This window comes from Zootoca vivipara, chromosome Z1 (assembly GCF_965207765.1).
Source record: "Zootoca vivipara chromosome Z1, rZooViv2.hap1.1, whole genome shotgun sequence".
NCBI classification, from domain to species: Eukaryota; Metazoa; Chordata; class Lepidosauria; order Squamata; family Lacertidae; genus Zootoca; species Zootoca vivipara.
This window is the reverse complement of record NC_142583.1, coordinates 45427986-45443602: the sequence shown is the minus strand read 5'-3', so window position 1 is coordinate 45443602 and position 15617 is coordinate 45427986. Positions and strand designations below refer to the sequence as shown.

Below are 15617 nucleotides of genomic sequence, written 5' to 3'. Positions count from 1 at the left end.
GCCTTCACTCCCGTATGGCTCCCTTTTATCATATATACAGCCCAACAAGACAACAACATGAGTCCACCAGCAGCATACGATTCAATATGGCTAACTTAACCCAACAAACCTCACACCGCACAAACAAATCCCACTGAAGCCAATCAAAAACCATCAACCACGTGTTCAAAGGAGGGTGATCAAGGGTCCAAGCCTCTAGTTGAGATTCCTACATTGCAGGGGCTTAGACTAGATGACCCTGGGGTCCCGTCCAACTCTGTGATTCTGTGATTAAGCAGAATGCAATATTGAAGCTGTTTTTCCCATTCATCATAGCTCCCTAGCCATAGCACCTACCCTTCTGAAATTTTTCAGGCTGCTGATCCCCATAGCATGTGACAGAGTCTTGTCCTCCACATCATAGTGTGCACATACAGGCATGTGCTTGTACAGATGTAGCATTTGTATAGGCACCATGCCACACCGCTACCATTCTGCTATGTCCCACAAGGATTCCCTCCATGCATGGGTGTGGCACTTACAATGAATTGAGCCCATGGGATTTAAAACAGCGAAATGATGATCATGCAAATGAATGCCACGAAGGCAGAGGTTTTATTTCTCAAAATGTAAGCTTGCAAGAATGTAGCTGCTTACTCACATGTAGACACTAGTCTTCAAGCAACTTAGTCTGCAGCAGTCTCATTAAAGTGCATTGCACTGTTTCTTAGTTTGTGGTTTAAGAACTGTAGTCCTGATGCCTTTGTTTTCCAGTTATGCACAGAAACAGTGATATGGGAGTGAGGGGGGGGGGAGAGTTGTGGGAGTAATACATTTCATCGGATGGTCGGTAGGTCACAATACATTTTCATGTTCTCCGGCTACTGTCACGAAAATCTCCAGTTGAATTTCAAAGTTCAGATGTAATCTGGTCACTGGCTGACAGAAATGTGCCCATTTGCAAGTGGCCTTTTTTAGCCCGTGGGGGTTTCCTTTCATCAGTTTTATTTCCTGGCGTCTGAAGGCAGTCAACCATCAAACAGAAAATGTGCATGAAGAGACTCGGTGATCTGTTGCAAAATGTGGCAAAAGTTTTAGCAACTCTGGGCAATAATGCGATCCTAAATAAACTTATCTGGAATTTTAGAGGGCAAATGGGGGAATTGTGGTGTAACTGTACAACAAAGCAAAAGTAAAGGTGTGAGCCATTCAAATGTATCAGTTTTAAGTTGAATGGGAGAGATGGACTCCAACAGGAGATTCTTCAGTGGGAGAGATGGAGGCTGCAGTCCTATACCCAATATGCCACATGGAACTCAACAGAACCTATATTCAAGTAGCCATGTGTGTGCTTACCTCTGCCTTTGAAATTAATGTGACTTTCAAAAGTGCTTAGAGTTACTTAGACTAATTAAATAGTTATTTATTTATAACTGTTCTCACTCCATATTTTGTCCAATAATTGTTTCATAAGTCAACTGTTGCTGGCCATGTTGCTGGTTTACTGTACAGGGTTCTATTCCCAACTGCCACTGGCATGTTTGGTGGACTGTCCATGTACTTTTGTTGGTGCTGTGTTGTAGATAACTCCCAGTGGTATTCACTCATTCATTCATACCTGGTTTATATTGCTCCCTTGCTCCCTCTGATTAAAGTATTTATTTTCTTACAGTATTTATACCCTGCCCTTCAGCAGCTTTCAAAAATCAGTACTAAGATGGTCACAATATAAAACATGACACACAAAGAAAGAAAGAAAAAGAACTGGGAAGGAGGAGGGGGAAGTTAACTTCCATTAAACAAGCTAAGCTCCTTCAGTTTCCAAATCCTTATTATTATTTCTTTCTGTTTTCCTAGATTTTGATGGCTGCATTGCCTACTTTAAGTATGGGGATGAAAGTCTTCCCTTCACTGGAAAGCACAGTCTCGCCACCATCTCTAAAACGGACCCCTCTGTGAAGATTGGCTGCCGAGGGCCCAACATCTGTGCCAGCAGTCCCTGCGGGGGCGAATTGATGTGCATTAACCAGTGGTATACATACAAGTGTGTGCTGCCCGGAGCCTGCGCCTCCAACCCCTGCCAGAATGGCGGCAGCTGTGAACCTGGAGAAAGGTCTGGATTTACCTGCATCTGCCCAGAATCTTACACTGGGAGAACGTGTGACACAGTGGTGGCTTGCCTTGGCATCATCTGTGCCCAGGGGAAAGTGTGCAAGGGAGAGGCGAATGGAGCCTATGTCTGTGTCTCACAGACCTACCCAGCTGAGCTCTCCTTGCCCCTCTGGGCTGTTCCTGCCATTGTTGGCAGCTGTGCTACTGTGCTGGCCTTGCTGGTGCTGAGCTTGATCCTGTGCAATCAGTGCAAGGGAAAGAAGGCCAAGGCACCCAAAGAGGAGAAGAAAGCAAAGGAGAAGAAAAAGAAGGGGAGTGAGAATGACGCTTTCGACGACCCCGATAACATCCCACCCTACGGCGATGATATGACGATCAGGAAGCAGCCTGAAGGAAACCCGAAGCCTGATATAATTGAGAGGGAAAACCCTTACCTCATCTTTGATGAGACGGATATCCCACACAACACAGAGACTATCCCCAGTGCTCCTCTCGCTTCTCCTGACACTGAGATAGAGCATTATGACATTGACAATGCAAGCAGCATAGCTCCTTCGGACGCAGACATCATCCAGCACTATAAGCAGTTCCGGAGTCACACGCCGAAATTCTCCATCCAAAGGCACAGTCCTTTGGGGTTTGCAAGGCAGTCGCCTATGCCCCTGGGGGCAAGCAGCTTAACATACCAGCCTTCGTACGGCCAAGGCCTAAGGACCAGTTCCTTAAGTCACTCTGCATGCGCGACCCCCAACCACCTTTCTCGTCACAGCCCTGCTCCATTTTCCAAATCGTCGACTTTCTACAGAAACAGCCCTGCAAGGGAAGTGCATCTTTCCATAAGAGAAGGGAGCTCTTTGGAAATGCACAATGATGTCTGCCAGACAGGCATTTTTAACTACCCCACTCGACTAGGGAGAAGAAGCAAGAGCCCTCAGATGATGGCAACTCATAGTTCCAGGCCCGGAAGCCGCTTAAAGCAACCCATAGGACAGATTTCACTGGAGAGTGGTCCTCCTGTGGGCCTTTCCATTGAAGAGGTGGAGAGGCTTAACACCCCGCGTCCAAGAAATCCAAGCATCTGCAGCGCTGACCATGGAAGGTCTTCTTCTGAGGAGGACTGCAGAAGGCCACTGTCCAGAACAAGGAATCCAGCTGATGGCATTCCAGCCCCGGAATCATCATCTGACAGTGATTCCCACGACTCTTTTACATGTTCTGAGATGGAGTATGACAGGGAAAAGCCCATGGTGTATACCTCCAGAATGCCCAAATTGTCTCAAGTTAATGAGTCAGATGCAGATGATGAAGACAATTACGGGGCTAGGTTGAAGCCTAGGAGATACCCAGGCCGAAGAGGAGAGGGTGGTGGGCCTGTGGGTGCACAAGCAACTGCACCCAGTGTTCATGAGAGTACGTCACCTTTAAGACTTGGGCAGCAAGGAGGGAACTTCAACTGGGACAACCTTTTGAACTGGGGCCCAGGATTTGGGCATTATGTGGATGTTTTTAAAGATCTGGCATCTCTTCCAGAAAAGGCAACCACAAATGTAAGTGAAGAGAGCAAAAATGGTACAACACAACCCAAAGACGGGGAAGCCGAACAGTATGTATAGAACTTCATACTGACATTGTCAAAATGCAAAAGCACGAAACTTTCAAGCCATTCTATCATTGTAGATAAGAGAAGGGCAGATTTTTTAAAAAAACAAACAAACAAACTTTTTTTTACCCAGGGCCAGTAGTTAGGACACATTTTTTAAAAAAAATATAATAATCATTATTATGCTGCTGAAAAGGACAAATACATCTTTTTTGTTTAATTTAATTGAGATCAGTTGAATTTGTTTCTCTCTGCATGCATTATATTTCCAAACAAGGTATTTGGCATGCAGCATTTGGAAAGAATTTTCTGTATTCCATGTTTGGTTTGTGATTTTTTAAATTAATAGTGATTGGTTCTAAATATGGACCCAAGACTGTTTATTGTGGAAAGCGTGTTTGTATCCGATTTTAATAAGTTGTTCTGAAATGCAAGAATATCAAGTATGTTGTTTTTGTTGGGAGATATTTGAAGCAATTCTGCAAAGGCTGGGTGAAGGAACAATGCTATCAGGTTCTCTCAGAAAACATATTCCCTGTATACAGCAGTTGCTCAGATCTGGATACTTTAAGGAACGATAAGCTTGAGCGATGGCTATATTATCTTTCTCATTACAAAGGGTGCTAGAACCAGCTCGAGCTCATCAGCACTTTAGGGTTTTTTATTATTATATTTGACAAAGTTGTGTGAGAACTTCTGAATCTTCTGTCCTTATTTCCTCCAAGCAACAGTATTTCTTGCTAGTATGGAAACCATGTTGATTATCAAATTGAACAAATAATAGAATCTGTAGAACAGGGAGCGAGTACAGTGCAAGGCGAGGTTAGTAGACAGAACTCCACTGGTTTCAAATGAATCTCAACTTGAACACCAGCTCTGTATGGTCTTGGCAACTATTCAATACCAGTGTTTCAGTTTTGCCATCTATGAAAATGGGAGGGGGCTCTTTCAAAAATTACAAACCTACCTCACAGGGGGCCATTGTGAGGACTACTTGCCTATAAAAAGTTGTTTTAAAAGCCATAAAGCACTAACTATTATTGTAAGCACTGCCTTCCCTACCAGATCCTGGAGTGACCTTTTCCTACATCACAACATTTTCTACGTCTGAAGTGTTTGACATAAAAATATTTATTGGGGGGGAAATCATTGCACTCTTGGATCAGAGGAATATGCATTTAACAGGTCCTTAAGTATGAAGGATGCACACATTGTATCAGTTATGAATGGCACCAGCCTGCTTTTCTTTCTAAAAATGCATGCAAACGGGGTTCTGCTGGTGCAAGCGCATATACTTTAAAGGAAACATACATATAGGCTCCATGCATTGCTGATACGATGCGTGTGTGTTCTGTGCTCAACCCAAGTACAAACTGTATCATAAGAAGGGACCCTGAGAAATGCCTAAACTCCAAGTCATGGTAGGTGACTGTTCTAAACCCCCCTCATTTTGAATTTGCTTTGTGTAAACAAACCCTGTGTTTCCATGCAGCTCCTATAGTACTGTTTAAAAATTTAAAAAATAAATGTTTTCTGTGTGTGTGGGGTGGGGGGTGTTGCTGTTTCTCTCCCTTTCTCACCCGTTTTTGTTTTAGCTAAACTATGTTTTTGGTATCAATATTTTCCTATACTGAATACTTTTCTTACTTTCAGGGAAAGTAAGAAAAATGCTTTCCTTTTTTTTCTCCCCCCCCCTTTTTTACATTTGTTACTTATGTAACATCCAATATTTTTTCGCATTTTGATAAAAATTGTAACATACCGTATGCTTTCTATGTGTAAATGCCAATAATAGAATTAAAATATTTATTTAAACTGTCTTGTGTGCGATGATGGGAACAAGGAGTTACACCTCAGCTCCTACTTGATCTGCCACTCTTCATCCTGCCAGGTTGTCATTGTTCTTCCCTACCAGGGAAAATATATTCTTAGTTGAGTCTGCACCATGGAGCCACGCACAGAGTAAGAGAACATGAATAGCACTGTAACTGGAAATGGGTTAAAAATGGCCACAGGTTTATTAGTTACAGCTTACACAGAGATTGGTGGAGCAAAGGGCAAGGATCCAGACTTTGGGCTGATACAGTCACCCAACTGTTACGTTGGGGAAACAGTGGTGGATTTAACACAAGCTCAGACCCACCATGCCATGGGCTAATGCAACTGGCCGTCACTGTCACTCTGGATATGTAACAGCCCAGAAGATGAGCTGGACCTTAAGAAACAAAAAAAGGCCCTGACTTTTTGTGGTGGAAGGACATACAGCAGGGACTCCAGAGTTAACCTTTGTGTTCAGGCAGGTTCACACAAGTATATTCAAGTTGGATGGGAGACCATGTGTTGAGAGTCCTGTATTACAGTGGATTGGACTAGATGACCCTTAGGTCCTTCCAACTTTGTGATTCTACAGACAGATGCAAAGCAGCCGGACAGGTTCATCTAGATCTGGAGTGAATAGCCTCCATCCTGTAGGCCCCGTGTGGCCTTCCAGAACTCTCTACAATGGTCCTCAAGACCCTTCCCAGGCCACACCTCTCTCTCCATCTCATTACTTCAACTGTGAATGATTTAAGTTGAGTATTGTGGTTTCTATTATACTACAACGACTTTAGCTTATAAAATGCATAATAATAAACTATGCTAAGTCATATTTTCAAAATGAATGTGAGTTACGAATGCAGTGATCTTTAGCAAGACTCCCTAGCTATTCTTCACAGGGAGCAAAATTTGGAAATTTCTGCTTCTGCATTTGCACAAGGAAGTTGAACCAATCTTTTCTGGCAAAGTTTCTGTTGTTGTCAAGTTGTTGCCCATTGTCAGTGTGCTCAGCAGAAGACAGTGGGCCAGAACAGTATTCATTTACAACTAAGTAGTTGCATCTGAAATAACAGGCTATCTACAGCTGATCTGTGGGTTCAGGGCTTGCTCTAATTAAGCATCTGTTAAAAAGCTGTCTGTTTGGGTCAGATATTATCCTCTTAATACTGACTGTACCCAAGCCAAGCTCTGGTTTTAACTCCAGTTAGAGGCTTCAATGATGAAAATCTTTTGAAATTAACACCAGGCTTCTTACGGCTTGCAATATGCCTGTTTAAAAAGAAGAAGTTGTTTTAAGATTATCGGTTTATATTGTTACAGGAAAATTATACCTTGTGTTGGCTTAAACTGAATTGATAACATTCCTTTAAGCCTTCACATTTATATAGCACACTCTTTCTCTTTGCTCAGTCAAAACATATATTGCATCCTTTACCAATGACTTTCTGAATACATGTTTGTATTCCTCTTTCGGGGCCTAATATGACCTATGCATTTCAGACTTCCTATTTGATCATTCAAGCCCTCTTTTCCTGACTTGCCATTAGCAGAAGCTGGGTCCGTGGTCAAAAGACAGATTATTCCCAGGAATAGTTCTTGGCCTATTTCAGAACACTACAACAAGGTTGAGGAACATCGGGCCCAGGAGCAGATACTGCCCTCCAGCCCCTGTATCTGGGCTTCAAACCTCTCCCCTGGTTATGTTCCACTGCAGGACATGCAGCTTCTAATCAGACCATGCCCCTCACTGGCCCTGCTCCATCTACTCTTGAGTGCTTTGTTCTGTCTAGAGTGTGTCCTTCAACTGTGGTCATGCCTCCTGTTTGCCTGGATGGATAATGGAAAGATGTGCATGTTTAGAGTCCCCCAGACTTTTCATTGGCTGGAATGTAGCCAACTGTACGTAGGTAATAATCATATCTGTTGCTCCACCTGCATCAGCCTCTGGCTGCATTGGCATGTGGCTCCCTTAAAAGGTTGTTGCTGTTGCTGTTTTATTAAATTTATAGCCTGCTCTTCCAATGGCTGGCAAACGCACAAGCACAAAAGCATCTGAAACAACTGAAAACAATGTCAGTATAGAAGCAGACTGGAAATGAGCTCTACTTAAAAGGCTTGACAGAAGAGGCAGGTCTTCAATAGGTGCTGAGAAGACAAGGTTGCATAGCTGCCAAGTTCTCCCTTTTTTAAGGGATTTTCCCTTATGCTGAATAGGCTTCCTTGCGAGAAAAGGGAAAACTTGGCAGCTATGAGGTTGGCACCTGTCTGATATTTAATAGGAAGTTGCTTATGAGGGAATGTGGCCATTGGGCTGAAAAATGTAAGCACTAATATTTTCAAGAACTGACAAAAGACCCTCCTTCCATGGCAGAAGCATATATTAGTCCCTCTCGCTATTTTTGCTGTCTTGCCTCATTTTGAGGACAGACCATAGCTGTCAGGGGACCACCAGGGGTCAGCGGAGAGTCCAGGAAGTGGGGACAAGGGCTCTCTGATGCAATAGGAGCCCTGGATGGCAGCGCTTCGGAGCCGTCCGCAGAAGGTGGTGCTGACCCTCAGGAAGCGGTGCAGAGCCGTGAGGATGCTGAGAGGGGAAGGTTCCCAGGGGGAAGCGTTGGAGGGTTGGACCAGAGCGCTCAGGAGGGGGATGTGCCAGAGGAGACAGCACCAGCCCCCCAGCTGGGCAGTTCCAGTGGGGAGGCTTCTCCACCAGCCCCATCACCCTAACAGCGGAGGGGTGAAAAGAGGCGCGCAGAGAGGAGGAGATTCCGAATTCCCAGTGTGTTCTGTTGGCGATAGTCACGAAGAGCGGTGCTTCCAGATTCTGACTCGGGATAGTACAGTCATGCTTTTTGTTGCTCTGTTTTGTACATATGTATATAATAAAACTGTAAAAACCAGCCACAGAGTTTGGAGCGGATTACTCACGAGGAAGCAACCAGCACCATTGCAGTAGCTAAGTGATAGAGCATCTGCATTGCATTCAGAAGGCCCTAGGTTCAATCCCTGGTGTCTCCAGGTAGACCTCTGCCTGAAACACTGGAAAGCTGCTGCCAGTCAGCGTAGGGAATACTAAACAAGATGAACCAATGGATCTGACTCAGTATATAAGGACTTCCTACTGCATGTCCCTAACTCTTTTCTAACTCTGACACAGTCTTGAGGAAAAACAGCTGCTCTGAAGCTGCTGTCTACATTGGGAGAAAAGTTTATTTTTTATTTTTTAATACAACACATGCAAAGTTGCATTGACTTTCTCCTTTACTTTGACCATGTGTGAATTGTAATCATCCACCCTTTGTAATATGAAAAATCTTTGGGTGTCTCTTTGTACTCTGTGTTATATGCAAGACCCATTTGAATGTCTTTCCATTGTATGGCAAAAAGCCTTGTTCCTCTCATCCTCCTCCCCTCGTGTGCAGTGCCAAGACATAGCTGCCAAGTTTTCCCTTTTCTCACGAGGAAGCCTATTCAGCATAAGGGAATTTCCCTTAAAAAAGGGAGAACTTGGCAGCTATGTGCCAAGACTGTCGTGAAATGAGCCCTTCCCAATAGTGGCCGAGGCCCTGAGAAATTGAGTCTGACAGGGTTTCTTTTTCCCCCTGCAGTGCCATCGACGTTTCCTTTGCCTCATGATTTTAGCGGCTTCTGTTTTGACTTTGTGATTTCCCAGGATAGCTGTAACAGGATACAAACCAGGCAATTTGTTGTGTTTCAAGTGACATCCAACACGCAAAAGTAAAACAGCAAGGGAAGGGCAGGCGCATCAGAGAGCGGGGTCTTTTCTATTTCCAAGCATGACATAATGGGACGTGCATTTATCTCAGGGTTTCGAAGGTTTAGTACAGCATGTTCTTCGTGTTCCCTTTGCCTTCCAATGCAACTCACCCGTCATTAGCTTAAGCAGCTTAAGGTGGCCCTCTTCACGTTTTCTCATCTAATTAACTTTGCTCTCAGGAAAGGTTGGTGGCTTCACCTCCTCGACTGCATTGCAAAGAGAAACCATGCTTCAATCATATACAGCTGCACAGAATTGTACCAGGGCCAGCCTTAGATCAACTAGATCAGGGGCAAGGGTCTGAGGGCCAAATGCAAGCATCAAGGCCTTGCTGTGTGGCCCTGTTATAAGCAAAAATCTGCCCTTATTCCCTTATGGGGTACACAAGAGCCCTTAATGGCTTCTCCATTGGTTGGAGAATATAACAGAGGCCAACCAGAGAATTTCGAGAAGCAAGGCCTTTATTTTTGCTGTTGCAACAGGGTCCTTCCCCTCACGCAGGAGAACAAGGAAGGAACCCCAAACGAAGGTGTCCTGCCCTTCAGTGCTTTTGCCAGTTCCTAACCGTGGTAGTTGTCCCAACTTGTTTGCCTGAGGATGGAAGGGGGTGAGGGGGTGTAAATCTCTGACTTCTACACGGCTAGAGTGTAAGCTCTATACAAATAATCCCATCTTTTGCTCCTACTACTTTTGCTTCTGGCTCTGCTCACCCATGGCATGTGGCCCTCATAAAGTTTTACTGGAGGGAATGTGGTTCTCAGGGTGAAAAATGTTCACCCTTGTCTTAAATGTCGGGTGAAGAACGTTCCTGGCATCCCTTCCACTATTTAACTATTGAATACCTTGTGTGCGTTTTTAATTGTATTTCCATCCCATTTCACAATTTTTAGGCTGTGTATGCACTATACTTTTAGAGCACCTTTGAAATGCATTCTTTTTCTCAAAGAATTCTGTGCACTGTAGTTTGTTAAGCATTGCTGCAAACTCTAACTTTGTGAGGGGTAAACTACAGGGCTCATAACTCTTTGCGGAAAAGAAGGTACTTCAAATGTGCTTTTAAGGTATAGTGTACATACAGCCTGACATTACAGGTTTGAAATGTTTTGTAAAAAGTGCTTTGGGGTGTCTGAAGAAGCACTCTAGAATACACACACACACACACACACACACACACACACACACTTTTTTAAAAAAATCATCTTTATTCATTTTACACATAAGAAAACCATACAAAAATGCAAAAAGAAAAAAAAGAAAAAACACAAAAAGAAATACAAAACCAAAAACACCACAAAATAGAAAAAAAGAAAAAAATTATCTAATAATCTTATATCATCATCATATCATTTGGACTCCCCCAGTCCCCCCCCATTGGTTCCCCATTTCCAATTCCTTATAGAACACTTTTCACATAATACCAATTATTTTCCAATTGATTAAAATTTCCTCTCTAATTATCTCCTTTCAATTTTATCTATTGACTCAATTTTTTATATACATACATTCTAATTAATTAATTCCCCAACTTAAATTTTCACCAGAAATGAATTCCCTTTTAATACTTCATTCTTCCCTCCTTCCCCTGGACCCAGGTTACCCAGAAAACCAAGCAAATTCCATATTTCATACCAGTGTCAGACTTTTCCAATCAATCCAGCCTTAAATCACATGATTAAACACACACACACACACACACACACACTTTTTATCCCTGTGGTAAAAGCCACTATGAATACACACAAGGATCTGATGACAGTCGTGCTCAATAATTCACACACACCCCATTTGCTGAAGGCCACTGTTGTTAAATAAAAAAAATTCCTTCAGTAGCACCTTAAAGACCAACTAAGATATCTGAAGAAGTGTGCATGCACACGAAAGCTCATACCAAAATAAAAACTTAGTTGGTCTTTAAGGTGCTACTGAAGGAATTTTTTTTATTTTACTTCGATCCAGACCAACACGGCTACCTACCTGTAACCGCCACTGTTGTTGTTACTATTCTTTGTATTTCTTACCCTCCCTTCACTGTGAGGCCCTCTTACAACCATTTTAAAATACAATATTCAAAACAGTGAACACTAATTGTTGAAATGTGCTGTTGCAAGTAAACAAGAACAACCCCAAATGCTAACACCGTGCTGGCTTCACAGGTTAGCGTCGCCTGTTTCCTCAGTGGTGATGAACTATTTGGACTGTTTGTTTCAGCTGTTGAGTGAACAGTTGAGTCAAAACACCCCACAAGCCCAGCACTCTGGGTGACTGTTTGGATCACCTGCCTGGAAAGCCAGTCCTCAGTCCTGCAGATGGGTTCCAAAAGGACAAATGTTACAGGGTTATTATATTCAGGGAGATGTGTATATTTCTTTTGATGACCTGCCGGCTGAACGCTACATGCAGAAAGCAGCAACAGCAGGGAGACTGGCGCTTCCAAAGGCTTTAGAAAAAAAATGTCATAGATTCAAAGACTCTTATGAATGAGAAATTGTTTAGAGATCCCCTCGCAGAGTTCTAATTCTCATGTTGTCTCCTCTTTCTGTTTTGCTTGTTCCTGCTTACTCGAGTTTAAAAAGTTGTTTGATGGGCTTCACACTGCTCCGGCACAGCCCTGAATGCCATGCAACACACACACACACACACACACACACACACACACACACAGAAGAGGGAATCCATTGTCCCCCTTTTGAAAACACACCATTTTAAGCGCAGATCCTCCCCCACCGAAGGGGAAAAAAAACCTCTTTGCCTTCTCTCTCTTTTTAAAGGCTGTTTCTCATGCACATGAGATGCAGCTTGAACATTATCCTTCCTCAAATGCTTCAAAGCAGATACTTGTGGTACAAGACCAGGCAGCTTAGTAATGATGTTAATAAAGCATAAGATTTAAAAACACACACATTCCCCACACTTCATATCAAAAGGGTAACACACATACTGCATATTTATATATTATGGGGTCAATACAGTTTACCAGTGCAAGCCTACATATGTTTACTCACAATTTTGGTCACTCAATTTCTGATTCCCCACCTCCCATCTTAAATTCAGTTCTCCACATTTCCACATCACTTTGAGATATATATTTTAATTAAAATTCATCAGCATTTTAGTGTAGCTATATCCTAATATATATGTTTGTTCGCAAGTCTGCCTATTTTACAAAGCAGTTTCTCCTAATATAATGCGTTTTTTTCTATATATATTTTACTAATATATGCATTTTGATGCACACTTCAGTATATCCATGCTTGTAAACTTTCCTTGACTGGAAGACAGTACTGCAAAATTTGGAGAATTTGTTGTTGTTGTTTTAAAAAAACAGCTAGTTTGGAGATCGTGTGTTGCTTTTGAAAATATGAATTAGGTAGGTTCACCTTTAAATGTGAACTGAGTTGAATTTATCCCACATCTCTCATAAAGATGTCTGAGTACTTATTCCCTGGTAAATAGATACAGGATTGCAGCATGTGTTCGGGCCAAACTGCACACTATATCTTATGCTGAATGTGATGGTTATGCTAAACATCCTTTTGAAAAACCAAGAGTGAACTGGCCATTTTTACTCTGGGAAAAAAGCAGCCTCAGAGGCACACTCTGGAATGTTCTCTCAATCCAGATCAGGGTGTATGTTTCCCTCCAGCTACTATTTGGCCTTGACGTTTATTACATATAGCACCTTCAATGGGAAATTACAACTTCAGGTGTGTGTGGTCAGGATGAAATTGAATCAGGGCCCTAATCTGAATCTGGAGCATATTCCGAATTGGGACCCCACAGCTGTTTTTTCTTTAAAATAAAAGTGTCATGGCACAAACAGAAAATGTAGTATTTAAGTTTTACTCAGAGAAGACCCATTTCAATTAATGGCCCATGATCAGTTCATTTCAGTGGGTCTAATCTGAGTAAATCTTAGTGGGGAGCGAGTTGTTTTTGTTTTTGCTTTGTTTTTAACAGAGTTGAAAAAAAAACCCATGCATTACAATTGATGGGATCTGAGTTTGTGGAGATTAACTAACTGCTTCTTTTGGTTTAAATAGAGCATCAAGCAGGCCACTTTAGCTGGCTTGAGACTGAGTCGGTACACAATTTCTTTTTCAGAAAAGACCCTGATTCCCTCATCAAGTTTACAGCTAAGTTTGTTCACATCCAAGGCAATTAATCTGAGTAATGTTGTGACCATAAGATCACTCTGAGGCAGAGAGGATGGGGCTTTCTCAGTGGCATCAGGCTCTAGAGGGTGTGAAAGAATAGCTAGCTCCACGTTTCCACAGCTGCAGCCTCCAATAAAAGATGCTGTGCCATTCTTTTCTTCTTTTTTTGCAAGGGGAAGAAAGAAAAACCCTGCCTCTGAGTGACCTAGATTTCTAGGGACTCTGCTTTTTGATTATAATGATCTCATGACTAGACAGAGGCAAGATGCAAATTGCCTACTGAGCAAATTTACTTTTATATTAGAGGAGAAATGTCCTCAGTGTTTGCCAGGCTTGCAAACTGATATGGCAAACTCAGTCAGCGAGAAGGGGGGGGGGGGAAACCACACACACAGATTCCAGAGTGAAGTCTCAGTAAATCAAACCATTAAACTACATGTGGCCGAATGCTTGTTTCATGACTATTTTGTCTCCTCTTACAAACTCCCTTCTCACTGACACTCCCACACCACCCCTGCCATAGAAGCATCATGGAAGGTAAGCATTTCAAAATCTGATGGGATATACTTCACCATGGGCATCCATAAAGGGGGCAGTTGCTTCCCCCGCAGATGAACCATAATCCCTAGATACCCCTTTCTTTCTTTCTTTTCTTTTTTTTAAAAAGAGCAAGTTTTTAGCATTTGTAGAACCAAAGACGTAAGGCAAAATGTACAGACACTATTTTTATCACACACCTCTGCTAAACAAGCCTATTTATCGCTGCCCTCCACTTTCAGTGTTTTATTCCCCACCCCACAAAAAAAAAAGATTCCTGTATGATATGTTCCGATGTGGGGGTTATTGCATTAGTTTTCCTGATTATAATGCTCGTGATATGAGCGCCGCAACCTCAGAGTCGGTCACGACTGGACCTAATGGTCAGGGGTCTCTTTACCGTTTTATCTGTTGTGTTATGGCATTGTGGTTTTTTGCTTGATTTACTGCCATGTAATGCTAAATTTTAAATGGTGGAAAAGAATTGTATGCCAAAACACCACCCCAAATTTCAAAGCAAAACTCCTGCAATGTTCTGCCTTATTGGAGCTGCAAACATTTTCCCCCCTAGAAGCAAATAACATGGAAATGAATGCCAAATTTCTTTTAGATTCCAGTAGAAGCAGCTTTTACATCATGTGAAAAATCACATACAAAGTGGAAATTATTGGGTAAAGAAACATCAGAAAAGGGAATAAAATGCTGTCTGAATGCAGCCATGTACACCCATGTGTCTACTTCTAGTTAGCTTTCTGTTAAAAAGTAAAAAAGTGAAAGATGTAATCATTGCCAACATCACTAGTTTATTTGTATACCATTTTCCCATAGGAAAGAGCTGTACTACCTGCCGATTGGAAACGGGGGTATTAAAGTGTCATGAGAATGGGCCCACACGTGACTGAAACTTCAGTCAATGCAGACTTTGCTGATTACTTTCTGAAGGGAGGGGCTCATGTGATGCAACACAACACAAAAGCCACATCCCCACCATGCCTTGAAAGCACTGCTTTACCAATTTAACAGTCATAGATTGTCCCAAAGAATCATGGGTACCCAAAGAATCATGGGTACTGAGGCTTGTTAGGAAACCTCCCCTTTCATATAGGCACACTTTCCAGTGTGGTTTAACAATCCTTATTCCCAGGAACCTTTGGGAGTTGTAGGTCTTGTGAAGGGAATAGCAAGTCTCCTGGCAACTTTTACCAACCTTAACAACTAGAGTTCCCAGGGTTTTTTTTTGGAGGAAGCAACATAACAGTGCTTTAAAGGCCTGGTGCAGGTGTGGCCCAATGTGGTAAGGACCTAAGATGAGTTTTATGAATTATTGCATCCACCACATCATGTCCATGGTGACCCCGTGGCTTATTCACATTACTAGTTTGCCAACATGTGCATATTTAATAATGAGGATTTTAATTTTTAAGGAGAGAAATAGAATGGTGAAAGAAGCCAAATGTGAGACTGTGTGAATTGGCTCTCATTTCTTGTCCGAAAAATCTTTATGGGGCTCAAAAGCCCTTAGCTAATAGTTAAGAAGGCTGGCATGATCTTACCCAGCAAAATAAAATTACCACTATCTGGTGGCCAATGTCGTATGAAACTCGAGAGCCAGAGTGCATCTCAGCCAGAAGCAGATATA

At 42.5% G+C, this 15617-nt stretch overlaps 1 protein-coding gene across 1 annotated transcript in view; it reads left to right on the top strand.

The window, feature by feature from the left end:
* Positions 1-5509, top strand: part of FAT4 (FAT atypical cadherin 4) — a 139909-nt gene extending 134400 nt beyond the window's left edge. The window contains exon 17 of the mRNA XM_035111643.3: positions 1837-5509. Coding sequence (XP_034967534.3) covers positions 1837-3704 — 1868 coding nt within the window. The 3' untranslated portion in view covers positions 3705-5509. The remainder of the gene's footprint in view (positions 1-1836) is intronic.
* The last annotated feature ends 10108 nt before the right edge of the window (positions 5510-15617 follow it).